The sequence below is a fragment of the Sebastes fasciatus genome, chromosome 5, assembly GCF_043250625.1.
Source record: "Sebastes fasciatus isolate fSebFas1 chromosome 5, fSebFas1.pri, whole genome shotgun sequence".
Classification (NCBI taxonomy): domain Eukaryota; kingdom Metazoa; phylum Chordata; class Actinopteri; order Perciformes; family Sebastidae; genus Sebastes; species Sebastes fasciatus.
This window is the reverse complement of record NC_133799.1, coordinates 30,767,004-30,793,968: the sequence shown is the minus strand read 5'-3', so window position 1 is coordinate 30,793,968 and position 26,965 is coordinate 30,767,004. Positions and strand designations below refer to the sequence as shown.

The window sequence follows — 26,965 nt, the reverse complement described above, 5'->3', positions numbered from 1 at the left end:
AACCAACATCAAAGAACTAGCGTCGACGAAGGAAGACTGTTTTGTCGCCTAACGTCGCCTTTGTCTTGGCCAAGAAGTTACATGAAACAAAGCGGCGTTTGACGACCATTTTCACACCAGTCTCACACACCGCTTAGCTTCATACCAGATGGCCATGTTGCTGTGAAAATAATCCGTGTATTGGAATGATCAGATGAGATGAACGTCTAAAACCCGAGGGGTACCTGCAGCGTCATAGTTTGAAGCGTAGGGCCACTACCCAAGCTGTCGGTATTTGACGAGTTAGGAGTGAGAATGTATTGGCTTTTTAAACACACAAAAACAACATATGAAATGCGGCTGCTGCTTGAAAATGCTCCGCCTCAGAAAACCTTTCCAGTGGACTTTGATCCACAACGAAAGCCACGGCGCGACCAGAGCGCCACGCCGCCGCATCCAGTGGACATCGGGGGGTTAAGCACACTTTCAGTCATTAACGCACTAATTCATCGACGTGTCCTGTGTGTGGCCATCAGGTGTTTGTAGAGTATGCCAACTCCGGTGACTCCAAAGAGGCTCAGAGACTGCTGACGGGCCGCACCTTCGATGGGAAGTTTGTTGTGGCCACCTTCTACCCTCTCAGCGCCTATAAAAGAGGTTACTTGTACCAGACTGTGCAGTGAAGTCCTAAAAGCTCAATTTACACCTCTGCATTGTTCGCATGAAAAAAAAACACAACTGCACAGGCCACCACAAGGAAAATAACTACAGCCAACACAAAGTCATGAGTGGTTGCCCTGTAGTTTCAGTTATTAATGAGTGTAGTTTCTGCATGTCATTCATGTGTTTTTTGTTTCATGCAGAGTGTAAATTGAACTAAGCTGTGAGGAGCGCACAGCAACACTTTATATCTGCTGCTCTTATCAGTGCACATGCATCGGGTGCTTCAAGGTGACCTGCACCTATCTCATTTAATGACTCTGGGCCAGAGGTCTGTGGTCCTGGGTATAGCACTTCCTGTTCTAGCTTCCATTTCACTCTCATTCATTCATAGAAAAGCACCACACTAAAAAATGTGTGATTGGGACAAGTAAAATATTCTCTGACGTGGGTTGCTAGAGCAAAAGCCTTTATCAAATGAAAGTTTGAGATCATCTGTGCTCTACATTACATCTAAAGAGTTGCGTCTATGTAGAAAGAGTATTAATGAAAGACTTTATCTCATCGGTTGAGTCAGGGATGTGATTATAAACATGTAGCAGGATAACACTGATCTGCCAGTAGTATGAATGGGAGTTTTATGTCTGTCAAACCTAAAATCCTGTTAAATTAATGATAATAATAATAATTATATTATTTGTTATGTTGAACATTTAATGAGAGGAAACGGCGTGGTACAAGGGGATGTACGGGTATCCTCTGCTGGCTCCTCAGGCAGTTTTCAGGGAGAAATGGTTTGGAGTGACCTCCTGTAGCCTTGTGTTTTGTAGCTTTTTATTTACAAAAGTCTACATACTCAGAGAAGATTCTTTTATCATCATTTGACTATGCTCCCACTTATGAGGACATACAGTGAGTTCTGTGTTTTTGACTGCAACACTGAAAAGGCACATGAACAAGTAAATGTTTTTGAGTAGATGCTGAAGATGATCGGAGATTCTACTGGCAGTGCGTGGCTAGAAAATGACTGACGTATGACTAAAATCACGATTTTCCAAAACCTTTTTTTCTAGCTGGAAAATAAGTGTATGAACAAAAATAGCAGAAGAAGTTCCAACAGAGGTAGAAAATGTCTTCTAAAGCCAAGTACGCTTCAATCTGACCTCATAGTCCTGGTGAAATTGGAATTATGGTGTAGAACCAGACGTGTCGAGCAGCATATCGCTGTTCAGAGCCTCATTGAAAGGCAGATATACAGTAGCCAGTATACATGTAAGGAGCAGCTTAAAGCCACAGTGTGTAATGTTTGTAGCGTCCTTCAAATTTTGAATTTTGTAGAAAACAGGGACAATCCTGGTGGAAACTTCTGCAGTTTATGTGTTGCTTTCGCCAAAGTGGGCGAAATCCTACACATTGTGGCTTTAAAGATTGTGTAGTACTATGCAGCGTGAAGAGAGATTGTGCAGTGGGCGGCTACTAAGTAGACAGATAAAGTGTAATATTACAATCTTCAACTAATCTTTCAGTTAGTTTGAGCATGAACCAGCGGATTGACTGGTAGACTGCAAGCCCTGTGGGAATACGTTACATCAAGGCGTCTGTTTTTTGGAGTACCCAAAATGCTGGACGTAGAATTGTTTCATACTTCTGTCAGTTTCAAGAAATGTTGCGAGCAGTTGCGTGACAAGGTATTGAGTTTTATGAATCAATGACGTGACAGAAATGTCATAAAATGTGCAGTCTTGAATCGAAGATTTCTTGGAACCAACAATATGTATGTTAAATTGCTTATATCAGGCAAGTCAGACAGTTTTACCAAAAAAGTCCAGAAGCATGATTATGTTGGATAGCAGCGACAAAGAGTAAACGAGCTTGGTATTCTTGCAGTGGAAATGTACTTTTTGTTGTAGAACCAGAAATCCTTTTGTTCTCTTGTTTTTTTTTATTGATTGCTTGGTTCCACTTGGTGATCACAGTGGATATGTAGTACCCATCAAGCACTCCAACAATTTCTACACAAGTGCCCTGCGACATTCAAGCTAGCTAGCTAACTAACCAAAATGCTGCTATATAAACAACAAGTTGTGCTACACCTGCATGCGTTGGATTCCTTGAGTAGCCCTAGCAGATGCCTTAGAGAACAATTCCCTTCCAGCAGATAAAGTCTCACCCAGTAACAAAACCAGATTGTTGGAGACAACACAATGGAGCCGTCATTTATTGCTCATTTTTCACTTGTTGAAGCCAGACTATGTGACTTTTACTGAACAGTGGCAACTGCAACTACAAGTGAATGATGATATTATGCCAATGCTGGTATTAGCTACAGTAAATACTAAACTGATGGTATTAGCTAAATGATAAACAACTAAATACTAAAACTATGGTTTAGCATTAGCTACTGCTTTGCTACTGTTGCTTACTGTTTACCATTTAGCTCAAATGCTAAGTAATAGAGTGCTACAGGAACGAGTCCTAAAACCAGGAAATGAGTTAGCATTTTAGCCTAACGTAACGTTAGCTTTTTACTTTTGGCGATTGCATTTACGCCTCAAAAATCATAAAAGTGGTGTTCATTTGTGGTGATTATCTTACGGAAGAAAACGTGTAAGAATCATAAACGTAATGTTTGCCACAGAGTTTATTTTCTGCAATAATCCAAAACCAATGGAAAAGTCCCATTGGCTTCTTGTCGAGGTGCTCACTTCCTGGTTGACCTTCAAAACTACGTCATCCCTGAAGCGCTCTATTGTAACAGTTGCACAAGTGGAGAAGAGTCATAAAGTTGTCAAACTGACTCAGTAATGTGCATTAAAGACCCATTATTTACTTTTAATTTAGCTAATATCAGCTAGCATCAGTCACCATAAGCTTCTGGCCATACACCACTAAGCAAGGCTCTAGCAGCAAAACCCCTCGTGCACTGAATTGAGCAAGGGTGCGTTTTATTTATTTTTATTCAACTTTTCATTTGTAAGCAGAAGAATGAGTTATTTCTTCTCTAAGAGTTCCATAGTCTCGCTTTACAGTCTGGGGGTGTGAAGAGCTGCAACTGGTTCGTGTTGTAGAGCACAAATACAGAGCCCTGCTCCGTCTGAATGGGTAATGTGATTTGAGTGTGTGAGAGAAACTTCATATAAAGTAAGAAAATATTTATAGTTTATGCACATATAAATCTTCCTCTGTCTGAGACATATTTTTTTTTTTAAATAATGTGTTGTTCATTCCCCTCTAAGAAAATGTTTAAATTCTGCAACAAAAGTCGGGGGCAAAGATGCAGTTCTGTCTATCTCAAGTACTACATAAAAGAACACAGATTTTTCTACCAGCTTTACTTGTATGTGCCTGAAATGTGAATTCCAAAGTTTCCACTCGAGAGCGTCGCTGGCCTAAAAATCTCCATTTGAAACAGACTCCAACCACTTGACTACACAGCACTTTTGAATTAGCAATCGGTGGTACGTAAGCGAGATGGTCAGTGTTGTCTTACTTGTAACCAGTGGTTGTCAAATAACACTACCAGGTTAACTAAAGAACACATTTTCTTCCACAATGTTTTCATAATTTGTCTCATAGTTTGTCAGGGACCTGGTACAGAAAAAATTATCTTTGATAAGGTTTTGCTTTAAGGCATTTAAGGTATGATTCAGCTGCTCACCTCTGACAAACATATGACTAGGTCCCTGCAAGAGTAAACTCACCACAGGTTTACTGTACATTATCAGATAATGAGTACGGGCTTTAAAGGCAGGGTTGGTAAAGATTTTATAATTTTTTTTTGTTATATTAGTTGAAAATATCATTACATCCTGACAGCAATCAATAAATCAAATGCTCTGACAAGAAAAAGGAAACAAAATCTGGTATCTCTGGCTGTCGCAGGACTAAAATGAACCTGTCAAAACATTTCATTGGTTCCGAATGTAATGATTGTACGGGCTACCTGTCTACCTGCCTGTACGCACTCTGCCAATGCACTCATTGCGAGTCACCGTAGTCTTCCACAAGCTGTTAGCTTGAGTACAATAGCCATGTTCGCCGTTTGCATTCATTATGATATGTTTATGTTTGTAATGATAATTGTGGGGGGAGTAGCATTGGAGGGAGGCCTGAAGCAAGGGACTGTTGCCCACTTGGCGACTTTCTCGCTAGATTTCGGGACTTTTGGAACTAGGGCTGCTAGCTACTGTCATTGTAAAATAGTTGGCAACACTAGGCGGGGTTTTTTGGTTGGATCATTTTTAAAAATCTAGTGTACTCTTGATAGTTTCTCAAGATTACCAACCCTACCTTTAAATTCTGCGGCTTATAAAGCGCTATAAGGAGAATTTGGACATTGTGAAAAGAACTTCCGTTGTTTGTGTTTGACGATGCATGACAGATTAGTGTGTGTAAGTTGTTCTATTTACATGTTATTGAGATAATGTGGAAGTGTAGAGTAATTCAAGGAGCTGAGTTAGTGAGTCTACGTCGAAAACTGATCTTAACTCCCAAAGCTCAGTCCTGCCTTGTCCCCTCAGTTCAAACGTTGCTGGGGCTGTCTCACTGCTCATTAATAATGGCTTATAGTCATCATAAATCCCCTTTTTGGAGACATGACCACCAAGCCACAACAGCACAACAACACCACAGCACACAAAGTTAAGAGATGACTGATGAAAGACAGAATATGACTTTTATTTAACGCTACATACTTTATTTAAATCACCATCCACCACATGAATCCACTATTTAAAGTCACACTGCCATTGTTAAATGCACTGCAACATGATCAGTTTATATAACTGGTTCATTCATTGGTTTGTTTGTCATCTTGTATCACGTACTGGAGGATGCTACTGATACTGAATCTGTTCACAGTACAAGTGTTTGGTGTGTATTAATGTTAGGTTATTAGTTGTGTATGGATTTATGGTTTCTGATGTTTGTTGTTAACATAGAAAAGGGCAAAGCAGGTTTCTCTATTGATGGCTGCACCTTAGAATAATGCGACTGCCCTGCCTTTATGAATGAATAAGAATGCTAACTAACTAATTGATCCAGCGTTTGACAGTCTGAGTCGAGTGCTGCTCTGACTTGGTCGATTCAGCTTTGGCTCGATAAGCATTAATAGTCTAAAAAATAAGCTGCTGCCACAGAGCTGTGAGCGTCTGCAGTGAAATCTGTTATTAGAATCATATTTATTGTGGCTATTGTTGACCTGGATGATATAAATATCAAGTTGTTTGCAGCATGCTGATCCTGTTAGTTAATGAGTAGGAGCTCGTTTCAGTTCAATCTTGAGCATCTTCTTACTAGCTGAGCTCTAGGATATGCAAAAGCAGCTGTTTTTTTGTGTTAATGTTTATCACTTTTTGATTTGATTTTATAGTTGTGGCATTTGTCTTTTTTATTATATCACTATGAAATTAGTTTGTCTCTCTTGGTGTAGAGGGCGCAGTGTTTTTGTTCCAAATTAAGTGTGTATTTGTGCTATGCAGTAGAAAAAAGGACGTGTACACACACAAGTAAGAACATGCTACACAGTCTTCATTTCACACTGTTCACCCTACTAATGTGATATTAATGGACTTTTTAGTTTGTCTCTCTGTCATGGTGACGCCGTGTGCACATGGTTGATGCTCACTGTTACAGTTAACCATTAAGGGATGTGAACACACGCCTGATTTCAACATTTAAGTCAAGCAGCATCATGAGATTGTCAGACACGTTTTCTACCCGTTGGTAACAATATGCAAGATGAGGCTGCAACTGACACTTCTCTTTATCATTGATTAATCAGTTCATTATTTCTGATTAACCGTTTAGTCTATAAAATGACAGATTATAGTGAATACTGTGATGCGCACCTCCCTAGGGGGGGCACGGGAGAGTTAATGGAGCGCGGATGGAGAGAGACGTGAGCCACAATTTGCATGACAAATCATACACCTTCTCAGAATCAAAACTCAGATCTTGACATCCAACACATAATGTCCATCACAAATAAACATCCATAAATCGGCTTAGAAATCCTACTCAATCATCTCAACCTTGTCTGAAGGGGGGGCCCACAGTGTCAGACTTTAAAAACCTCCGATATAAAACGATCAATCGATTGTCAAGATCATTTTCTGTTGACTGACGAATCAGTTAATCGACTAATTGCTGCAGCACTAATGCAAACTTAGACCCTGTTCAGACCTGGCATTAACATACATCCTGAGTGATCGGGATCACAAGTGGACAGCTCTAAGTACGTCTGTTCACACCTGGCATTAGAATGTGTCTCCACATATGTCTCCAGTGGCCACTTGTGATCACTTTGCCAGGCAACAGCGGGGTACCGAGCTTCAGAAAGCCGGGGTTGAGAGCACGTGAGCAAGCGGGTGTCAGCTCCGTGCAAAGCACCGGGAAAAAAACCCGGACTCATCTCAGTAGTATGATAGTATGATAATAATTCACTTCCTGTGCCTAGTCTGTAGATATGTAGCCTATAGATAAGATATACTTTAATAAAATACAGTTGCACCGACAGAATACAGTAGAGCACAGAAGCCATCTCCATGCCGTGAGGCAGACAAGCGCTAGCATCTGCCTGTCTATTCATGCGAGGAGCGCAGAGACCAGCGGATCCAAGTGGGGTATCGGTTGAGAAGGCGTTCCTTAATGTGACCCAGGACACATTCGCGTACACACTGCTAAAATAATGTGGCCATATGTGGCCCAGAACACCTCTGAATGTGGTCTGAAAGATCTAATCTCAATGCATCTTGAGTGAGTTCACACCTGTACTTAGAGCTGTCCACTTGTGATTGGATCACTGGAATACCAGGTCTGAATAGGGCCTTACCATGATCACCATGATATCAAGCAAATTAACATGATAAAAAAATATTAGCACAGTATTGTATCCATAATGTTATTATTAGTTAATATGGTATGCTAAAAAGAGTATGGCTTCAAATAAGTTGATGCTCAAACTCCATTGTTGATGTTGAACTTTTTTGATATCACACTCCAGCTGATTATATTAATATAAAGTAATAATTGATTAATATACATTATATAGTCTGTATTGAGGCCCCCTGCCTGGCACATTATTGTTTTTATAAATGCCCGTTTCTGTGTGGAAAGTGGCCCATGCATTGTTTTAGTGCGTAGTGGCATTAGTCCTGCTCAGAGCAGCATCCAAGAGTGTTGTAGTACTTGTTGTGAGGGTGGTGGTGTCATACAGTTTCACACAAATCGTTGTTCATTGAGCTTGACCCGGCTAACCGGGCTTAGTCAGCTAGCAGTTACAGCTGATAGAGAACAGCTGGTGCGCTGACAAAACTTTCTGGGGTAAAACTCACGCTCCAGAATTTCTGTGGCGATTGTGCGAGTAGTAGACATGAACAGCTGTTTGGGTCACAGGGTGTACTGAAAGGATGTTGCATACCGAACCGAATGTCCTGTACCGAAAGGGTTTGGTTAGGAATACACGTATCGTTACAGACCTATCAGTTATTACTGAATACTGTAGAGTTGAGAATGGTTTGAAGCTGCTCTACCTTTACCTGCACTGGCTTCAAATCAAACCCAGGACAGACAGAGGCCTCTGTCCTGTAAGGATTTAGTGAGCATGCATGAAGTTTCTTGCTCTGTTTGCCTGCCTAAATGCTTGGCTCCGTTTTCTTCCTGCCTGGCCTTACGTCTGTCTCTGTGGCTCTGACTCAAACAGGCGTCTTTAGTACTTCCTCTTCCAGCTTTTAAAGCTGTATTATTTTGTATTTCTTCCCGTCTTCCCATCAGTTTGAGTTCAATTCTGGTTTTGTGCGCGGACTCTGAAACCCAACGGCAAAAACCCAAACTGGCTTCTGCAAATGCAGCGAAAAGTAGTAGTTGATTTTTCGTTGACACTTGATTACATGATTTCTTGGTTTTTAAGTCTTAACATTTCAAACACATACTTCTCAGTTCTCACTGCCATTTGGGTCTGCCAAAGTGCAGCTTTAAGTTGCTTTATCTTCCATTTTCTGTCATCTATGCAGACATTTTTCTTTCTTTTTTTTTGTCTTTGCTGCTCAGCGTGGCTCCTTTGTGCACTGACAGAGATTCAGGGTTTTGCTTTAATTTCATGGCACCTGACTTTGATAAGTTCTCAGAACATTTGTGCATTAGTGTGTGTCTAGATAACTTGGACAGTGTGTGTGTGTGTGTGTGTATGTAGAGGTAGCAGTAAAATGTTATTATAGTCTTTGGAGGCAGCGTTTATAAGTTACAAGAGCTGTCTACCCGTGTGCGTGGTATGTCTGTCTGAGACCAATATGTAACATTGTGTGTCAGACTATTTTCTTCCATCAGTGTGTCTAGTGTTATAGCTTTATGCCGGTTTGCTTGCAATCTCAATTTTGAAATCACAAGGACAATGTGAGTAAGTGCACATGCAAGAGTGCAGCCAGCGACTTATACTGTGATGTCTATATTATCCATTCCTATTAACAAAGCACACATTATTTAAGGCTAATCTTTACAGCACAGAAGATTAAAGATGAAGTACAGTGGTGTTCAGAAAATATAAAGAAACTGCTTCATTCTGCTCAACAGAGCTTGACACAAAACCTTCCGCTCAAGGTTTTAATTAAGAGTGCTTTCAAGTCACAAAGAGTACATTTTCAACTGTAGGTGAATGAGAACAATCACACCACTACATGTTGTTGTTATACCTTCAAATTTACTTTCATTTTTTTAGCCGTCCTTGCAGTTAATGTGATACATATTGATAAAGTGTTTACTTGGAGAAAAGAACTGTGATTTTGTGTGAATAACCGACATCATTTATTTTTCTTATTCTGATTTAAAGCTGCATTAGTTGATTGATTTTGTGCCCCAGAAAACCAAAACAAATGTCCAAAATGGACAAAAAAGAAATGCAGAGTTGGGTAATAATTCTCCGTGGGTTTGGCTCTACGATTGACCCCTTCCGCATTACACATTGTTCTTTGATCCATTGTTAATGTAAATCATGAATTAATGCAGCTTTAAATGTCTTTGTCACGTTTGAATATTGAATACATTTTCATAAATAATGGGTCCCATGAGCCCCAACCTGAATAACTAAGAACGATGATTTAAACCCAAATCTGACCTTATTGCTATTGGCTAATCAAGTTTGGGAATAAATGTCAAAATGCACAAGCTCTGAGGGCCTAGATGAGGGTGTCCCAAACCTTTTTTTCTGGGGAACCACTTTTTCAAAATGACAAACAATTGCAACCCAATTCACAATGGGCGTTATCTAATGTATAAATTGCAAGAAGTTCCTGACCATTTTTACTCGCCTTATATTATCATGAAAAGGTAAACCAGTCATGTTGAAGAGATTTACGTTTGATAAATCACAACTTAATTTTTTGCACGTGTTATTGAAAACATATACACATGTTAAATACTTTATAAATGAGACCAAATAAATGCATTTTGGCGGAGTTGACATGCTCTTGTTTTTTTCCCCTCATCAGTAAAACAGACAGAATGTACGCTAGCCTTTCATATTCAATGTTAAAAGTAGGCTACAAATATCAGAACAATATGAACATCCAGGCTCCCTCATGTGGCTCGAATGCGTACTGCAGATACTAATGTTCAATAAAAGACTATGGAAGGAATTTGCAAATTTATTTGGCGACCCTAATAAAATCTCCTGTGACCCACCTGTGGGTCCCGACCATAGACTGTATATATAGATGGACGACGCGTCTCCACTTCCTTCCACTGTACAAAAGTGAAGCCGAAATATCCCGGATAAGGGAGCTGCTATCTTGAGATTTTGACGTCATTTGGAGCCAGATTCTGCGCAGTAGGGGGCAAGACCATCGGTATCGAGGTCCCGCCCACACACCCGCATGAGCCAATCACGAGCTGAGCACGGCCGCAGCTTGCTAGCATGAGCCACCTAGCTGCTACGTTAGCATCACGGTAGCTGTTTGGCTAGAAAGACGCAACAACTAACTATAATATATCTGTAACTACATTTCTGATCATATTGACACATGTTCTATCACTCAGACTCGTGACGGTTATGGAAAGTTAAAGTTACATCTCCTCTCTCGTACAATTCCCGAGTCTCCAGCTGCGCGACTACTTCACTCAGAGCAGCTGTCTCACCCCCTTTTTGTAGCATCAAATAACTAATTAAAACCAAACTTATCAGAAAAATGAACACTTGAACATAAATCAGCGTGATAAGAACTACCTAAAATGACAGAAACCATCTTTGGGAAAAATTGATTTGATGTGTACTTTGACTTTTTAGTTTGGTTCATGTCGCATCCACTAACATGGAGGGGGTGGGATTTATGACCTATACTGCAGCCAGCCACCAGGGGGCGATCGAGATGTGTTGGCTTCACTTTTGGGGAGCTGTCATGTCGTCCATCTTTATATACAGCCTATGGTTCCGACCCAGTCTTTGGGAATGACTGGCCAAGATGTACCAAATCCTGACCAAACTGTCAGACGACCAAAACCAAAATGATTTGATCAGGAGGAAGAACTTGCACAGGTATCATCATTTTGAGTCTGAACACCTCAAAACTGTCATGTCTTGAGTTTAATATCTGTTTTTAAGTATCAAAGGACAATCCTCATGACCATTGTTGCTTTTTTTGGTTGAGAGGTAGTTTGTTGAATATTGTGTAAAAGATTTTGACACTAGATGATGTTCCAGAGAACAGTGGGATATTTGAAGAAGTGGGATGATTGATTAGGCTATATGAATTATAATGATTTTTTTCTCAATGAAAAATGAAAATATAAAGAGTTCATGTTCATTTCTATTCCCAAATAATCCATCTTCAGTGAGTAGTCCTAATTCGTGAAATGTCCCACATGTCAAACTGGACTGAAAACAAATGATTATTACTTTCTGTCTCTAAACTTCTGCTTAAAAGAAGCACAATGTGAGAAGGTCTCTGTATGCAAGACACATCATGTACGAAACTATGTGAGTTAGTCCATGCTTTATAGCCTTCCACTTGTGAGTGAATCATGGCACTCCTGCTGTTGTCTCTGAGTATCTCATAATAAAAATGATGATTGACTTGAACTGATGATTATCTGTTGTTTTTGGCTCAATAAGTGACTGATTGATGGACAGAACAATATATTTCTTCTTTTTTAGGCCATTTATATTTATATTTGAGATGTCTATAAGGTAGACAGTTTAATTTCACTATACTCAAATAGATAATACACTAGTAAGAGAAAGCATGTTCAAATCAAAGGTTTTATTCTTAGCAGCAGTTTTTCCGTTCATTTAAAATCTACATCAGACTTTTGTTTTTTTTATTTACAAAAATGTCGAGATGTTTTCGCTCTTCTCCTGACTGATTTCGGCAAGAGTTTGATTGACAGATGGTTCATCCAATCACCTGCCAAGTATTTTTTGAAAGTGTCTGCCCTGTTCCAAACAGTTTCCGACGACAGCTTCTCAAATGGTTCTGTGTAACAAATCATCTGGCGGGTCAGATTATGCCTAAGTACCCTCACAGTTTACAATTACATGGTTGAGGTCTTGAAAAGTAACCACAATACTGTAAATCAGTCACTCCCTGACTGGTAATGAAGAAGGAAACAAATGGTTTGAGCATGCATGCTGTCAGAGATTTTATTTCTAGCATACAAATTCAAATGATACATGAAAAGGAGTCAGGTGACAGTCTGATTAAACAGATAATTTAGTAATGCGCTCTCTCTTATGATAAGTGCTGATGTTTTCCTTTTATCGGGACATCATGGTAAATCTTTGGTCGGCTACTCCTGTAACGAAATAGACATATATATTTAGTACATTTAGATGCGTTGGCACAAATGAGGCATGGTAAATTCTTTCTATAATGAATTAGTGCTATTGTTTAACCCTCACTTCCATGAATCCAGGCATGTCCTGTATGATCACCGCCTTGTCGATCTTCTGGTATCCCCTCCTCCTCCTCCAGGCATTCCCTACGATGAGCACCGTAACCACCAACATGGCTGCTGCCACAGAACCTGCTACAGCTATGATCAGCGTGAGGTTATTAGCTTCCTGTGGAGCACCTTGGTCTGCAGCCTTCATCAGACTGGGGTCAGCGTGGACTGCGGAGTAGGGTAGGGGCTGAGGTACCAGCAGATTGGATATATCTGAGGACAAGTAGACAACAACCGTGACCTTTCAGAGACAGGATGATCCTAGATATACAGTATAGTTGTCCCATCTGAATGACTTCCACACCTTCCATGCTGAAGAGGAAGAAGGCATCATCTCCTTTGATGAAGTTTCTGCTCTTTAGTCTGCTGTGGGTGAGGAATCTACTTGTTCCGTATCTTGGGCCTCGATAGTAATAGCTACCATCAGACGCAGTCACTTTATAGCCCACCTTCCTGGGATCGTCCCAGTAGTACTCAGTGCCTGGGACAAACAGGTGAACTGTCATTCTCCGTTTGACAACAATTCATTGTATAAAGAACAGAATGAGTGGCTACACTACTACGAGTTATCCACCCTTCTCTTACCGTCAAAGGACTTCTCGTCGGGGTCAGTGGTGAACATTCGGTGCATGTTCATTTGCTGTCTGATGTCAGACTGCTGATCCATTAGGGCCATAGTTACCTGCTGCCACGGACACGGCCACTTGAGTTTGTCGTCGTTTGGGCCTGAGGTCAGGTGGAAGTAGATGGCCATGTATCCTGGACGTTTGCTTCTTCCATTTAGGTACACACGGACCTAGAGATCACAGAGCAGTATGAAGTAACGTTAAAGTACTGAGCCAGCATATGATGGTAACATATGTCAATTGACCATTCACTTAACGCCTCTTCAGAACATAAATTCTCAACATTTGAACATTACAAAAAACAGAGGCATGTAGCCTTTAAGTAATAAATAAAAATAATTGACCCATTTTGTTCCTTTTGGCGTATCAGCGGCACGCTATCAATCGATAGTCAGATGAAGGACACTACATACTGACCGTGAACGCATCTGGTCCGTCATCTCAGAGTAGTAGGAGCAGAGGATTTGTTGTCGAAGCGAAAAGCAAACGCACCTATTTGGCAATATTTCACGTTTAATCCCAACGCTATAAGGGAAACATAACGTTAATGAGGTAATTGCCGCGAGGTGGATTGAGCCGTCACAGCCGTTGTGCACAAGGCAGGGGCGCCAGGTAGACCCCCGCAGCGGAGCCCCGCAGCAAAAGCACTACCGGATAGGCCAGACACACCGCCACCCGACAGTACAGATCAGAGTCAGCGCTCTGCACATGTTGACCATAATCTTTCTTGTAAAATGTCCGGTGTAATCGATAACACCGTTGTTGTCACAAGTTTATTACCCGTGGGAAAATTTTCCGGTACGGTACCTTCGGTACTGTAGAAAAAGAGTACCGTCACTTTTTTAAAATTTTGGCATCGACTTGGTACCGAAGTATCGGTTCTCGGGACATCCCTAGTGTGTTATATAGTTTTTTGTCTATGTAAAAGGTCTGCAAAGTTACAAAGCCCACGCCAAAGGGAGTTAATCTCCCCAACAGGCTGCGTTTCAGGCTGCTGAACTGCCTGAAACGCCTTGCTTGAAGTCCCGCCTTTTCTTCCATAACGTGGTGATGTCACCAAGTAACACATTTTGCCTAGCAGATAGTTTGGCACAGCGTCAAAAAAAGCTAGTTGGAGCGGAGTCCGAAAAGTTAGGTTTGATTGACCAATCTTGTCAAGTGATGAGAGGTGTACAGTCGGTGTGAGAAAAATAAAGCGATTTTGAACATTAAAGCATGTAAACACGTTCTAGTAGAAACCTAAATACAAATTTACACCTGAAAATAAGCATAATAGATCCTCTTTAAACGGAATTTACCTGGAAGGAGTAACCTGCTGGAGACAGAAAGCGAGGGCTGTACAGTTTCTTTCCTACTGGTGTGATGGCCAGCAGGCGGGTGATGTTGCGGATGTGCCAGATGTGCTGAGGACACTTTGTGGATGACAGGTTAATGTCGTCCAGAGAGAGACCTCCCTTCGATGGGTTCTTTCCCCTCACGCCCTCAAAAACCACACGGGCCTTCTTTGTCACATTCAGATTGATGTTGTGCAGTTCCCAGGAGCCCATGACGCCTCCTGTAAAGAGAACAGATAGAATAGACATTAATATTACACTATGAATCACTAATTTATTACTATGGTTACTATGGTGGTAGGTGAAATATTTGAGGTTTTGATTCGATTTCAGCTTCTTTCAAATTATTCTGGTTACACAACATGTTAATTATAACTATACTATATATCATACAATATGTATTATTTCATTTGTTACCTGAAATACTCTTGAAGAGCTTCAGTTTACCGCCGGGGTTGGCCTCGTCATACTCTCGTACCCAGATATTGAGGACATCATCATCTGCCCCGGTGTTATAGAGGAAGAACTGCAGACACTGGGCTCCAGGTTTGGGGTAAAGCCAACGACTCTCCAGGAATGCCTGTTCACCGGGTTTAGTGGAGGCTGTCCTGAAGTGCATGAAGTAGCCTGTTCCTGAGGGCAGGAGGAGACAACAGTGGGTAATGTATGACCTCTGAAGATTGTCATATTACATTTTAATATTACTAAAAGCATGTGCGGCCGGCCCGGCTTTGTCAACAAAGCACAGAGAAGCTCGGATTACAACACACACAGAGGGAGAGCAAATTCACTCTCTGTTCAGGTAGACATTACTCCACTACGCCTATATCTTTACATAATATTACATATGTTTATTACACGGCTTTTTTGAATACTCATTTCTGATTGTTCAATCACGGCGTTCTACAGTCTGTTATTTATAGCAGACTGCTGCTATGTATAACCGTTGCTATGGACGCAGTTATGATGTCAGACTGGCGGACCATTTCTGTGTCAAATTATTGATTTCTTAAGTAAGTAGCCGTGTAATAAACGGGATAATGTACAGAGAGCAGGTCATTGTTGTGAAATAAACCACCCCTCTGCATCACCCTGTCATGGTTTCTTACATAACATTATCTCTTACATAATATGTATACTGTATTAATGCTCTGGACATCATATAGAGCACCTTTGAAGTCTCCTCCAGGTCGTACTGCCTGGACTTAGAGCACATTTCCTGAACAATTTTTCTACCCTCAGCAGAGACATCCATGTCTTGTCATATCTTTGTTAAAATGATGACATTGAGGGGCTCAAAGTTTATTAGCCAGCACAGGGGTGGATAGCTTTTTAGCTTTATGTGAGCAGTAAATCCCAGAATTATGTTTCAGCTTTTTATAACAACTAATGAAAGAAACACACTCTAAATTGTAGCTAATAAATCACTAATAAATAGGTATTTATCTGTGTTTTTACTACCAGCCTGTACTTTGTACAGGTTATGTTATAAATCACTCGAGACACCTTTGTTTTTAAAATGTCTTCAGACACTAAACACTATATATGATGCTATAAGGTGATACAGTGATTAGCTTTCTTTAATAATTGCTCACTGGATAACAGCACAGATGTGTATAATATAAGATTACTTTATCTGCATTTTCCAGTGTGTCATAAATAAATTAAAATGCTCAAACCCAATATGCCAAATTGTGACTGCACCATTTCCCTCCAGTCTCCAGTAGATATAAAAAAGAAAGTCCTGGACTTTGAACATAACATGAACCATAACATGTATTTGTTTTCATTGACAGTCACCTTTGCATTGTCCCATGTTGGAGAAGTCAGTCTGAGGCCCTCCGCTCACAGAACTACGTTGTTCCCACTTTGCGTTGCCAGGACCCTGAATCATCCCACAGATGTTCTCCAACTCAAAGTCACAGCTGTCCACAAAGTTAGAAGACGTGGCTGTGGAGAGAAAACAGTAACAATGTCATCAAGATACATCAGTACAGTGAGTTGAGACTTTTATCTTGTTTGACTGGAACTTTCTTTACCATTCCCGTCATAAACCTGGAATGCTAATAAACTGTGTATTTTTGCATAGATAATATATAGATACATCGCCACTTCTATACATTCTAACAGAATGTAAGAAACCAGGCAACCGTAGCCTAAATAACGAGAGCCAAGTCATATTCCACTTAAATTTGTTGAAATGATTTTAAGTAAAGTAAAGTACAGTAAAGTTATACCAGCTCCCGTCCAGTCTGAAAATCCCTTACCCATCATTGATGGAGGAAACTGAGGATTATTTGCCAGAATATGCATCATCCAAATGAAAAAAAAGCTTTAACCTTATGCCATGTTCTGGTTGGATTGTTAAAACAGTGTTACCATAGAAATAAAATGAGAGTAGAACGGACATTCCCATCCAAATAAACATAGCAGGATCAGAGCGGTGGCCATTGTTATGTGTACCGTTGTAGCGGGCTTACTCATTCTATATCTATGGCGAGTGCACAGAGCTGAGTGCCATTTTCTTTTGAACTATGTATGACAGTGAAAAGGATGAGCATCCCATAATTCATAGCAAGTTGAATTGTGGTCTGGGTTAATCCAACTGATGATAACTTGTAATTCGGCTGCCCAATAAAAAAAATTTCTGAGCGTTACGCCAAAACGTAAAGTTCATTGTTAAAGCGCCACCATCTGGTCAAATCGCACCACATTTGACACTGCACCCCCTTGGGTCCCCAGCAATACACCCGCCAAGTGTGAAGTTGATCGGATGAACGGTTCTCGAGATATGTGGAGGACATACAGAAAGATATCGATATGACACAGTGCTCGATCGGTCAGCTTGATAACTGAGGGGTGATATTGCAGGTAAAGAGCAGGAAGTTCACCTGGACGCAGAAGAAAGCGTAGAACTGTGTACTGATCTGAAGCCTGAAAACATTCGGCTTTAATGAAGCTATGGCTGTTTGATGAGTAATTTGTGGCATCCCCCGGTATTATTAAGGGCTGATAAATAATAGATTATTGCACAAGATTATCAATATATGTTAGCATCATCTTATGCCAGATAAACTCTGACCTTTCCTGTAAATCTGCAAGGTTATTATGGGACAAAAATCATTCCTATTTTATGAGGTGATTTAGTTTGTTGACTGTTCAAACACTCAAAGTGCAGGTTTTATGTCTCATTTATTGTTTGCTGGGCAGAATGACCGCTTGAGATTACTCACTGCAGTTGTAGAGACGGTTGAGCTTGGCGAGGTCACTGGCGCTGAACCCCATCCTCTGACCAATCACATCCATGAAGTGGGGGATCTTGGTGACGATGGTGGGATCGGAGTTGATGCTGAAGGACGTCTTGCTGTAGTGCATTACAGAGCCGTAGTCATAGGGAACGCCCAGAGCGCTGGACACTGTGTCGTCGTATTTTCTGAAGTTGTGCTTTTCACCTGAGGAAGGCATAAAAAGACTATCAGGAAGAATACGTCCCTTTGTTTTTGAAAGTGGATTCAGATATTATGAGGAGAAATAATAGTTTCTGTACAGTTTGTCGCTTATTTAAAAAAAGTTTTGAACTGTAATTCAAGGTGTTACAAATCAATGTTACCAGGTTCAATGCGATCCCACATGATGTTGACGTAATCATCGCGGTCAGCTCTGGACTGCTCGTGCCAGAAGCCCAGAGCGTGCAGGAACTCATGCTCAACGGTACTTAGACGATCACAGCCTCTACCAATGGACAGCCGCTGCTTCCCGACACGCCGGTTGCCTACACGCGAGGAGCACCTATGGAGAGAGCGAGATTCACTTTTCACTAAATGGTCTTTTAAGCCCCGGAGAGAAGGCCGGCCTTCAGACGATGACAAGTAGCTCTCCCGGCTTTAGCACAGAACCAGCCTCGGTAACATTTGTGCATAAACCTTAACTAATAGCACATTATACTGGAATAAATACTGCACTTTCATTGGATTTTTGTCGAAATTCTCTGTAGGCTTAAAGCAGTGATAATAAAAAAATGTTGCCACTTGGGGACAGCAGCTGCAACACGTTCTCATTTCAACTCGTCACATGCTGACGCTTTGTCAGAACCCTCGGCGTCACTTTTCACTCGCAGTAAACACTTGCTTAATGTTGTGAGTTACACAAAAACACTTGCTTAGGTTAAGGCAACAAAACCACTATAGTTAGGTTTAGGAAAAAACAACATGGTTAGGTTTAAAATGACTACGTTTGTACAGTGAAAATGTTACTTGACGTTGTAAAAAGTGGGGACACGAACAATCAGCTGATTGTAACATGTAACACATGAAAATAGCTTAAGTTGTGTGCCGTGAAACCAAAACAATAAGCTGAAAGGTGCTAAAAGGTTCTGTAGAGCTGAGGGGAACTGCAGAGTCGAGTGATAACTCTCTGTGGGTTTGTCACTACAAGCGACCTCATTCACATTAAAATGTAGTCATAAACGTTTGTTAAGGACGCAGTGTTTTGTCTTGTGGCTTCATGTGCCAGGACATATTCAACCAGCAGGCACGTAATAAGCACTGAAGAAATGCAGCGCTCACCCGCTCCCTTTATGCACAGAGATGTAGTTCTTCTCTCCTTTCCATGGTGTGAAGTCAATGCAGGTCTTCAGTCTGAACTCGTCAAATGCCTTCAGGATCACTCCCTTTGCATTCATTTCTACACGTTACATAGTGTAAGACAAAGAAACACATAAAAAAGCATCTCAATGTGGTGCATATCCATATTAATACGTTAGGTACTGTGAATGTGAGTTTCTTACCCAGACTGTCCTCTAGGTAGTAGGGAATGGTTGTTGGCCAGCGGTACTTGTCTCCTATTCTGGAGTTTCTGCTGAATGTCTGATGGGAATGAACGAAAACAATAAGTATACAATTAGAAATGGATAAAGGAGAAACAGAGCAAAAACTTGAACAGATTTATTTAAGTAAATGATACAACTGAAACCTTCTCTTTTTAAATTGTAAGCTTTCCTTGATTGTCATGCAAATTCAAAGTCCTTCAAGACAATGAGGGTATTCCGTCCTAATAGAAGACGTCACCACCTGTAAGCTTTTATTTCTATAAAACTGGTTTTACATATCTACATAGGCATCATTTTAATTATTTAAATTCATGTTGGTGAGCAGATATCATTGTACAGTTACATCTGTTAAGAAAATCAAGTCTTATGACTATCATCACATTAATACTCTTCCTATCGCACAGCTTTAGTTCCTTCACATACTGCTCAAATATGAAATCATATTTGTGTCTTAATGCTTAATGGGACATTTTGAGCACTCACTAAGAATTTTGCACATATATAAATATAAGATATAGATATAAATTAGATATATATTAGAGAAATAATTAACACGCAAATGATAATTTAATTTGAGGAAACATCAGTTTTGTGTGTTTTTTTATATTTTTGTTTGTATATAAATATATATATATATATATACTGTATATATATATATACTGTATATCTATCTTTTTTTGACGTACTATACTATTATTTTTTATGACTTTTAACTAGGGCTGTCAATAGATTAAAATATTTAATTGTGATAATAGCATGATTGTCCATAGTTAATCACGATTAATCTGTTCAAAATGTACCTTAAAGGGAGATTTTTCAAGTATTTAATACTCTTAATAACATGGGAGTGGGCAAATATGCTGCTTTATGCAAATGTATGTATATATTTATTATTGGAAATTAATTAACAACACAAAACAATGACAAATATTCTCCAGAAACCCTCACAGGTACTGCATTTAGCATAAATAATATGCTCAAATCATAACATGGCAAACTGCAGCCCAACAGGCAACAACAGCTGTCAGTGTGTCAGTGTGCTGACTTGACTATGACTTGCCCCAAACTGCATGTGATTATCATAAAGTGGGCATGTCTGTAAAGGGGAGACTCGTGGGTACCCATAGAACCCATTTTCATTCACATATCTTGAGGTCAGAGGTCAAGGGATCCCTTTAAAAATGGCCACGCCAGTTTTTCCTCGCCAATATTTTGCGTAAGTTTGGAACGTTATTTAACCTCCTTTGCGACAAGCTAGTATGACATGGTTGGTACCAATGGTACATTATATTTATATCGAATAAACAGAGCAGGTAGGTAGGTTTCATTGTTGACTAGGGAAGTAAAAATATAATGTATGTGTGTGCAAAAAATCTTTTTCTGTGCTCAAACTGTCCCATTGTGCCCAGAATTGACACAAATATAATGGCATAATCAAATAGGCCCGAATATGCAGATTACTGAAGCAGCTTACTTCATCCTCTTCGATATCTCCCTCCAGCAGGTCCAGTCCAGCCGCTGAAAAAGGAAAATTGTATTGGTTGACGAAATTCAAAGATATAGACATATTATCCAACAAAGCAAAACAAAAACAGTTTGTTCACAAACCTTTATTGATGTCTAAGATGTCCCAGTCATGGCCTTCGTCAACATCGGTTTCTGTAGATGTAGAATCAATAAATTGCTGCTCAAAAATGGGATTATGATCTTAGTAACATAATTATTATTGTACTGGTGCCCTGCCCCAGAACCTCAATGTGTTAACTGTAAAACATTTCACATATATTTTAAAGCTTATTTATTCTTACATTTAAATTTTGCCTCCTGACTATTTTCAGATTTGAAATGGACTTCCAACTTGTTCCGAGTGAGAGTCCCCACAGATTTATTTCAGGTATTCAATTTGCTGACACCTCAGTACACTAAAATATGTTCAAGTGAGAAGTAGTTCTAATTTCCTACTTCTCACTTGATCATATTTTAGTAAGAAGTAGAAAGTAGTACACTAAAATATCTCAAAGTGAGAAGTAGGAAATTAGAACTTTCTCTGTTGAGCTGAATGTACAGTATATGAAGGGTGCAGTGGGGATACTGTGTAAGCAACCCTGTAAAATGTAAGGATCATGAATTCAATGCCAAAAGATCATAAGTGTACAGGATGGCAAGGTATTTTAAATCGTCTCACTTTGTCTTGAGTGTAATCTAACCCCAACCTAAATCTTGTACTTTTTTGTTTTTGTCTACCTTTTCACAGTAATTAACATGCAAAACATCATAATATGTGACTCACCCGTATCACCTGTTAGCTTAGCAGCAGCCTAGAAATTACATTAGAAAATACATTAATCAATCAATAGAGGAAAATTGATGACATGATTTACTAAAGAATGAAGTGACATTCTGAGCAGCAACTCAACTTTGTGACAAACAATGTTATTGTTTGGCACTGGAGATATACAATATGTTAATATTTCACAAAAATGTAAAGGCTTCCACTTACTAGTCCCAGGCCAAAGAACAGTATGATCCACCTGAGTGCCATGGCTCCAGCTGCAGACACACACTCACTCACTGTGTCGGTTCAACCTGCCTCAGTCCTGCTGTGTTTGAGGAAATGTTGCTGCTTCTGTTTTTATACAGAGGTAGAAAAGACTACAGTGCACGCAACATCCACATGATCTGTTTTTTATGACTTGTGTGTGTGTGTGTGTGTGTGTGTGTGTGTGTGTGTGTGTGTATATATATGTGTGTGTGTGTGTGTGTGTATGTATATATATATATGTGTGTGTATATAACAAACTAATTTTAATAAAAACTTTATTAATAAAGTAGATAATGTTAATTTAATGTAACTCTAAAATACTGTACCATACCATACCACACTGTGAGTTTTGAATTACTTTTTTAGACACACTATACTATGACTTATTTGTGATATGATGCTGCTGTTTTACTTTGAGAGATGAACTTTTGTTATAGTTTGAAAATAAATGGATTGACGTTGAAATGTTGACTTTATGGCAAATGTTTGGTGATGACAAAGGAATAAAGAGCGACTGGAAACCATCTACATCGAAGATTCCTCCGTTATGGTTTTGGTCTAGTACTGAGTACACACGCCAGAATCGCTGCACATATTCAACTCTGCTAACGGGTTATGGGCCCAGAGTTATCCAGAGTTACCCAGAGAAGTTATCCAGAGTTACCCAGAGTTACCCTGAGAAGAAAGCAGTGGGGTGTAGATGGGTGTATGCATGCAAGAACAATGTTGATGGATCTGACAAATACAAGGTAGGATATGTAGCCAAAGGATACAGCCAAAAGATGGGTGTGGACTATGAGGAGACATTTTCTCCTACTGCTAACCTGACCAGTATCAAAGTGTTGATGCAAAAAGCCGCATTTTACATCAGATGGATGTCAAAACTGCCTGTCTACATGCACCAATAGATTGCGAGATTTACATGGAACAACCAGATGATGTAATGTCTAGCACAAATGAAAAGTTGGTGTATAAACTAGAAAAGTCATTATATGGTCTAAAACAATCAGGCAGACATTGGAACAAGACACTACATGAGTATCTGAGAGAAAATGATTTTCTGCAAAACCCAGCTGATCATTGTGTTTACACAAGGGAAACAGAAAATGAGAAAGTGGTCATGATAATATGGGTTGATGACTTGATCATTGCTGCCAGTGATGAAAATGCACTGAAGGTTGTGAAGTTATCCAGAGTTACCCAGAGAAGTTATCCAGAGAAGTTACCCAGAGTTATACAGAGAAGTTACCCAGAGAAGTTATCCAGAGAAGTTACCCAGAGAAGTTATCCAGAGTTATCCAGAGTTATCCAGAGAAGTTACCCAGAGAAGTTACCCAGTATGTATGTATATTAGGTCTGACAATGGTGCAGAATTCACAGGAAGGAATTACCAGGCACTTCTCAGCAGAAATAGGATCAGACACGAGACTTCAGCACCATACTCGCCACACCAGAATGGTACTGCTGAGCGAAATTGGCGCACCCTGTTTGACATGGCTAGGTGTATGCTAATAGAGAGCGAGTTGTCAAAGGAGTTATGAACCTATGCAGTGCAGACAGCAGCTGTAGTGAGGAACAGATGCTTTAACAATCGCACAAAACAGACACCTTACTTAATGCCGACAGGCAGACGGCCTAACATTTCCAGGATGCAAAAGTTTGGGTCAGTGTGTAATGCCTATAAACAGGACAAGAGAAAACTAGACTCAAGGTGTGAGAAGGGAATCTTTGTCGGTTACGACAAGAATAGCCCGGCCTACTTGGTCTACTATCCTGACAGTGGGAAAGTTCAAAAGCACAGACTGTTGAAGTTTGTGACCAAAACAGTTGCAGAGCGACAGACACAGACTGAGATGACACCTGATGAGGATGATTTTGAGGTGCAGAACAGAGCTAACCAGACCAGGTAAAATACTGATGTGAGTCCAGGACGGGGCCAGGTTCCAGTAATTGTGCCTGAGGTGAGCAGCCCAACACAGATAAGTGAGACTAATCATAAGCCTACAAGATACCCTTCTAGAGAGAGGAAGAAGCCAGGTTATTTAAGTGAATATGTGTTTGGCGAGGAGAGTGATGATCAGGTGCTGACTAACATAGATTATTGTTACAGATTAATGTGCAATGTTCCCTTAACATTCAGGGAAGCTGTAACTTCATCTAACTCAAAGGAGTGGGTTGATGCGATGGACGAAGAAATTCAATCGCTGAGAGAAAATGACACATTTACCTTAACCAACTTGCCTGAGGGTAAGAAAGCAGTGGGGTGTAGATGGGTGTATGCAATCAAGAACAATGTTGCTGGATCTGACAAATACAAGGCACGATATGTAGCCAAAGGATACAGCCAAAAGATGGGTGTGGACTATGAGGAGACTTTTTCTCCTACTGCTAACCTGACCAGTATCAGAGTGTTGATGCAAAAAGCCGCATTTTACATCAGATGGATGTCAAAACTGCCTGTCTACATGCACCAATAGATTGCGAGATTTACATGGAACAACCAGAGGGTTATGATGTAATGTCTAGCACAAATGAAAAGTTGGTGTATAAACTAGAAAAGTCATTATATGGTCTAAAACAATCAGGCAGACATTGGAACAAGACACTACATGAGTATCTGAGAGAAAATGATTTTCTGCAAAATCCAGCTGATCATTGTGTTTACACAAGGGAAACAGAAAATGAGAAAGTGGTCATGATAATATGGGTTGATGACTTGATCATTGCTGCCAGTGATGAAAATGCACTGAAGGTTGTGAAGTTATCCAGAGTTACCCAGAGAAGTTATCCAGAGTTACCCAGAGAAGTTATCCAGCGAGTTACCACCGAGAGAAACGTCGCAATGTACCGCGTGTCCGGTGAGAGTCAGCGTGCTATGCTAGCACCATGAGCAGACGGGTTACCCAGTCAAGCAGCCGTTGGTCACGGCTAGTTTTTGACAGAGATGAAAAGAACTATGAACTGTGGGAGACCAAACTATTGAGCCATCTTCGTTTGCAAGGGCTAAAGGACACTATTTTAAAGGAGCCCACCACCGAAGATGAGGAAGAAGACGATGAAGAGAAAAATGACGAGGCATTTGCGGAGCTAATCCAGTTTCTGGATGACAAAAGTTTGTTGCTGGTAATGCGGGAAGCAGCGGACAACGGGCGGGAAGCACTAAAGATCCTGAGAGACTATTATGCAAGCAAAGGTAAGCCTCGTGTAATTAGCCTGTACACAGAACTGACTTCACTTCAGAAGTCGAGCAGCGAGAGTGTGACTGAATATGTTATACGAGCAGAGACTGCCATCACAGCATCGAGAAACGCTGGTGAGACATTAAGTGACGGGCTGTTAGTAGCGATGATTTTGAAGGGACTTTCAGAATCATTCAAACCGTTTGCTATTCATGTCATGCAAAGAGAGGTGGCAGTGCCTTTTGCCGAATTCAAAACTAAACTACGGAGCTACGAGGACACTGAGAAGATGCGTACAACAGCATCTGATGATAATGTCATGAAGGCGCGAGTGCAGCCGAGTATGAGGCCCGCAGTGGCAAGTTCGAGTGTCCAAGGAGCTGAGAATGCAGACATCATATGCTTCAGATGTGGCCTGAGAGGACACAAAGCCAGAGCATGTACACGCAAGCAGTGGTGTAGTCAGTGTAAAAGCACCACACATCGGGACGCAACCTGCAGTCAGAAACAGCGGCGAGGCGACGCAGGAAAAGTTTCTGAAAAGGAGAGCAGCACAGAGTATGCATTCCGGATGAGTGACGAGGACGCCGAGATCCAGCCAGGCCGTGGTGTCGAGGCGAGAGGTCTGATGGTGGATACGGGGGGCTACTTCGCATATCATCACAGATATTGCAAGGTTCAAGAAATTTGACGACAAGTTCCAGGCCGAGACACACTGCGTGGAGCTGGCTGATGGTACAAGGTGCACCGGAGTAGCAGAGCGCAGAGGAGACGCGGAGGTTTGCTTGATCGACAGCAGAGGGCAACGCCACAACACAACGCTGAGACAGGCGCTGTACATTCCCTCATACCCGCTGGACATCTTTTCTGTAAAAGCAGCTACTGCAAGCGGAGCGACCGTAATCTTCAAGCAAGGGAAAGACGTCCTACAACACAGAGACGGTGCACAATTCCACATTCATGAGTATAACAGACTATTCTATCTACACATAGTAAATGGTGAATGTGATGACCAATGTAACGGGTGTTATGACATGCAGACATGGCATGAGATCCTAGGGCACTGTAATTATGATGATATTCAGAGATTACAGAATGTTGTTAATGGTATGACAATTAAGGGTAAAACAGACAAACCTGATGTACAATGTGAAGTGTGCACACAGGGAAAGTTTATCCAAACTAGGAACAGGGAGCCTGATGTACGAGCCAAAGCAGCTCTAGAGTTGGTACACACAGATCTAGCGGGACCAATAGACCCAGAGTCCAGAGACGGGTATAGGTTTGCGTTATCATTCACTGATGACTATTCCAGTGCAGTATTTGTGTATTTTCTAAAACAGAAGAGTGACACAGTGCAAGCAACAGACGTTTCTTGCTGATACTACCCCATACGGAAAGATTAAATGTATCAGGTCTGACAATGGTGCAGAATTCACAGGAAGGAATTACCAGGCACTTCTCAGCAGAAATGGGATCAGACATGAGACTTCAGCACCATACTCGCCACACCAGAATGGTACTGCTGAGCGAAATTGGCGCACCCTGTTTGACATGGCTAGGTAGGTGCTAATAGAGAGCAAGTTGTCAAAGGAGTTATGAACCTATGCAGTGCAGACAGCAGCTGTAGTGAGGAACAGATGCTTTAACAATTGCACAAAACAGACACCTTACTTAATGCTGACAGGCAGACGGCCTAACATTTCCAGGATGCAAAAGTTTGGGTCAGTGTGTTATGCCTATAAACAGGACAAGAGAAAACTAGACTCAAGGTGTGAGAAGGGAATCTTTGTCGGTTACGACAAGAATAGCCCGGCCTACTTGGTCTACTATCCTGACAGTGGGAAAGTTCAAAAGCACAGACTGTTGAAGTTTGTGACCAAAAC

The 26,965-nt window shown here is 40.7% G+C and overlaps 2 protein-coding genes and 1 long non-coding RNA gene across 5 annotated transcripts in view; 2 read left to right on the top strand and 1 right to left on the bottom strand.

The window, feature by feature from the left end:
• uhmk1 (U2AF homology motif (UHM) kinase 1) overlaps nucleotides 1-26,965 on the top strand; it is a 123,973-nt gene that overhangs the window by 6,514 nt on the left and 90,494 nt on the right. For 2 of the 3 annotated variants that reach the window (XM_074636405.1, XM_074636404.1), the window contains one exon: nucleotides 516-11,707. In XM_074636405.1, the coding sequence (XP_074492506.1) occupies nucleotides 516-662 (147 nt within the window). In that variant the 3' untranslated portion in view covers nucleotides 663-11,707. Of the gene's footprint in view, nucleotides 1-515; nucleotides 11,708-26,965 lie in introns of those variants that run through there. The other variant, XR_012594048.1, reaches the window with a different exon arrangement.
• On the bottom strand, nucleotides 12,243-22,013 carry LOC141768272 (meprin A subunit beta-like). Its single transcript, XM_074636400.1, has 15 exons — nucleotides 21,859-22,013; nucleotides 21,649-21,676; nucleotides 20,967-21,017; nucleotides 20,833-20,876; nucleotides 19,317-19,395; nucleotides 19,096-19,213; nucleotides 18,141-18,319; nucleotides 17,764-17,982; nucleotides 16,331-16,480; nucleotides 14,948-15,163; nucleotides 14,495-14,751; nucleotides 13,156-13,366; nucleotides 12,875-13,051; nucleotides 12,527-12,783; nucleotides 12,243-12,420 (listed from the first exon to the last, which is right to left on the bottom strand). Exons 1-15 carry the CDS (start codon nucleotides 21,898-21,900, stop codon nucleotides 12,415-12,417), a joined length of 2,034 nt encoding a protein of 677 aa, XP_074492501.1. The 5' UTR covers nucleotides 21,901-22,013; the 3' UTR covers nucleotides 12,243-12,414.
• LOC141768626 (uncharacterized) lies at nucleotides 22,852-25,670 on the top strand. Its single transcript, XR_012594124.1, has 3 exons — nucleotides 22,852-23,121; nucleotides 24,720-25,213; nucleotides 25,244-25,670. It is a non-coding gene; the product is annotated as an uncharacterized LOC141768626 (long non-coding RNA).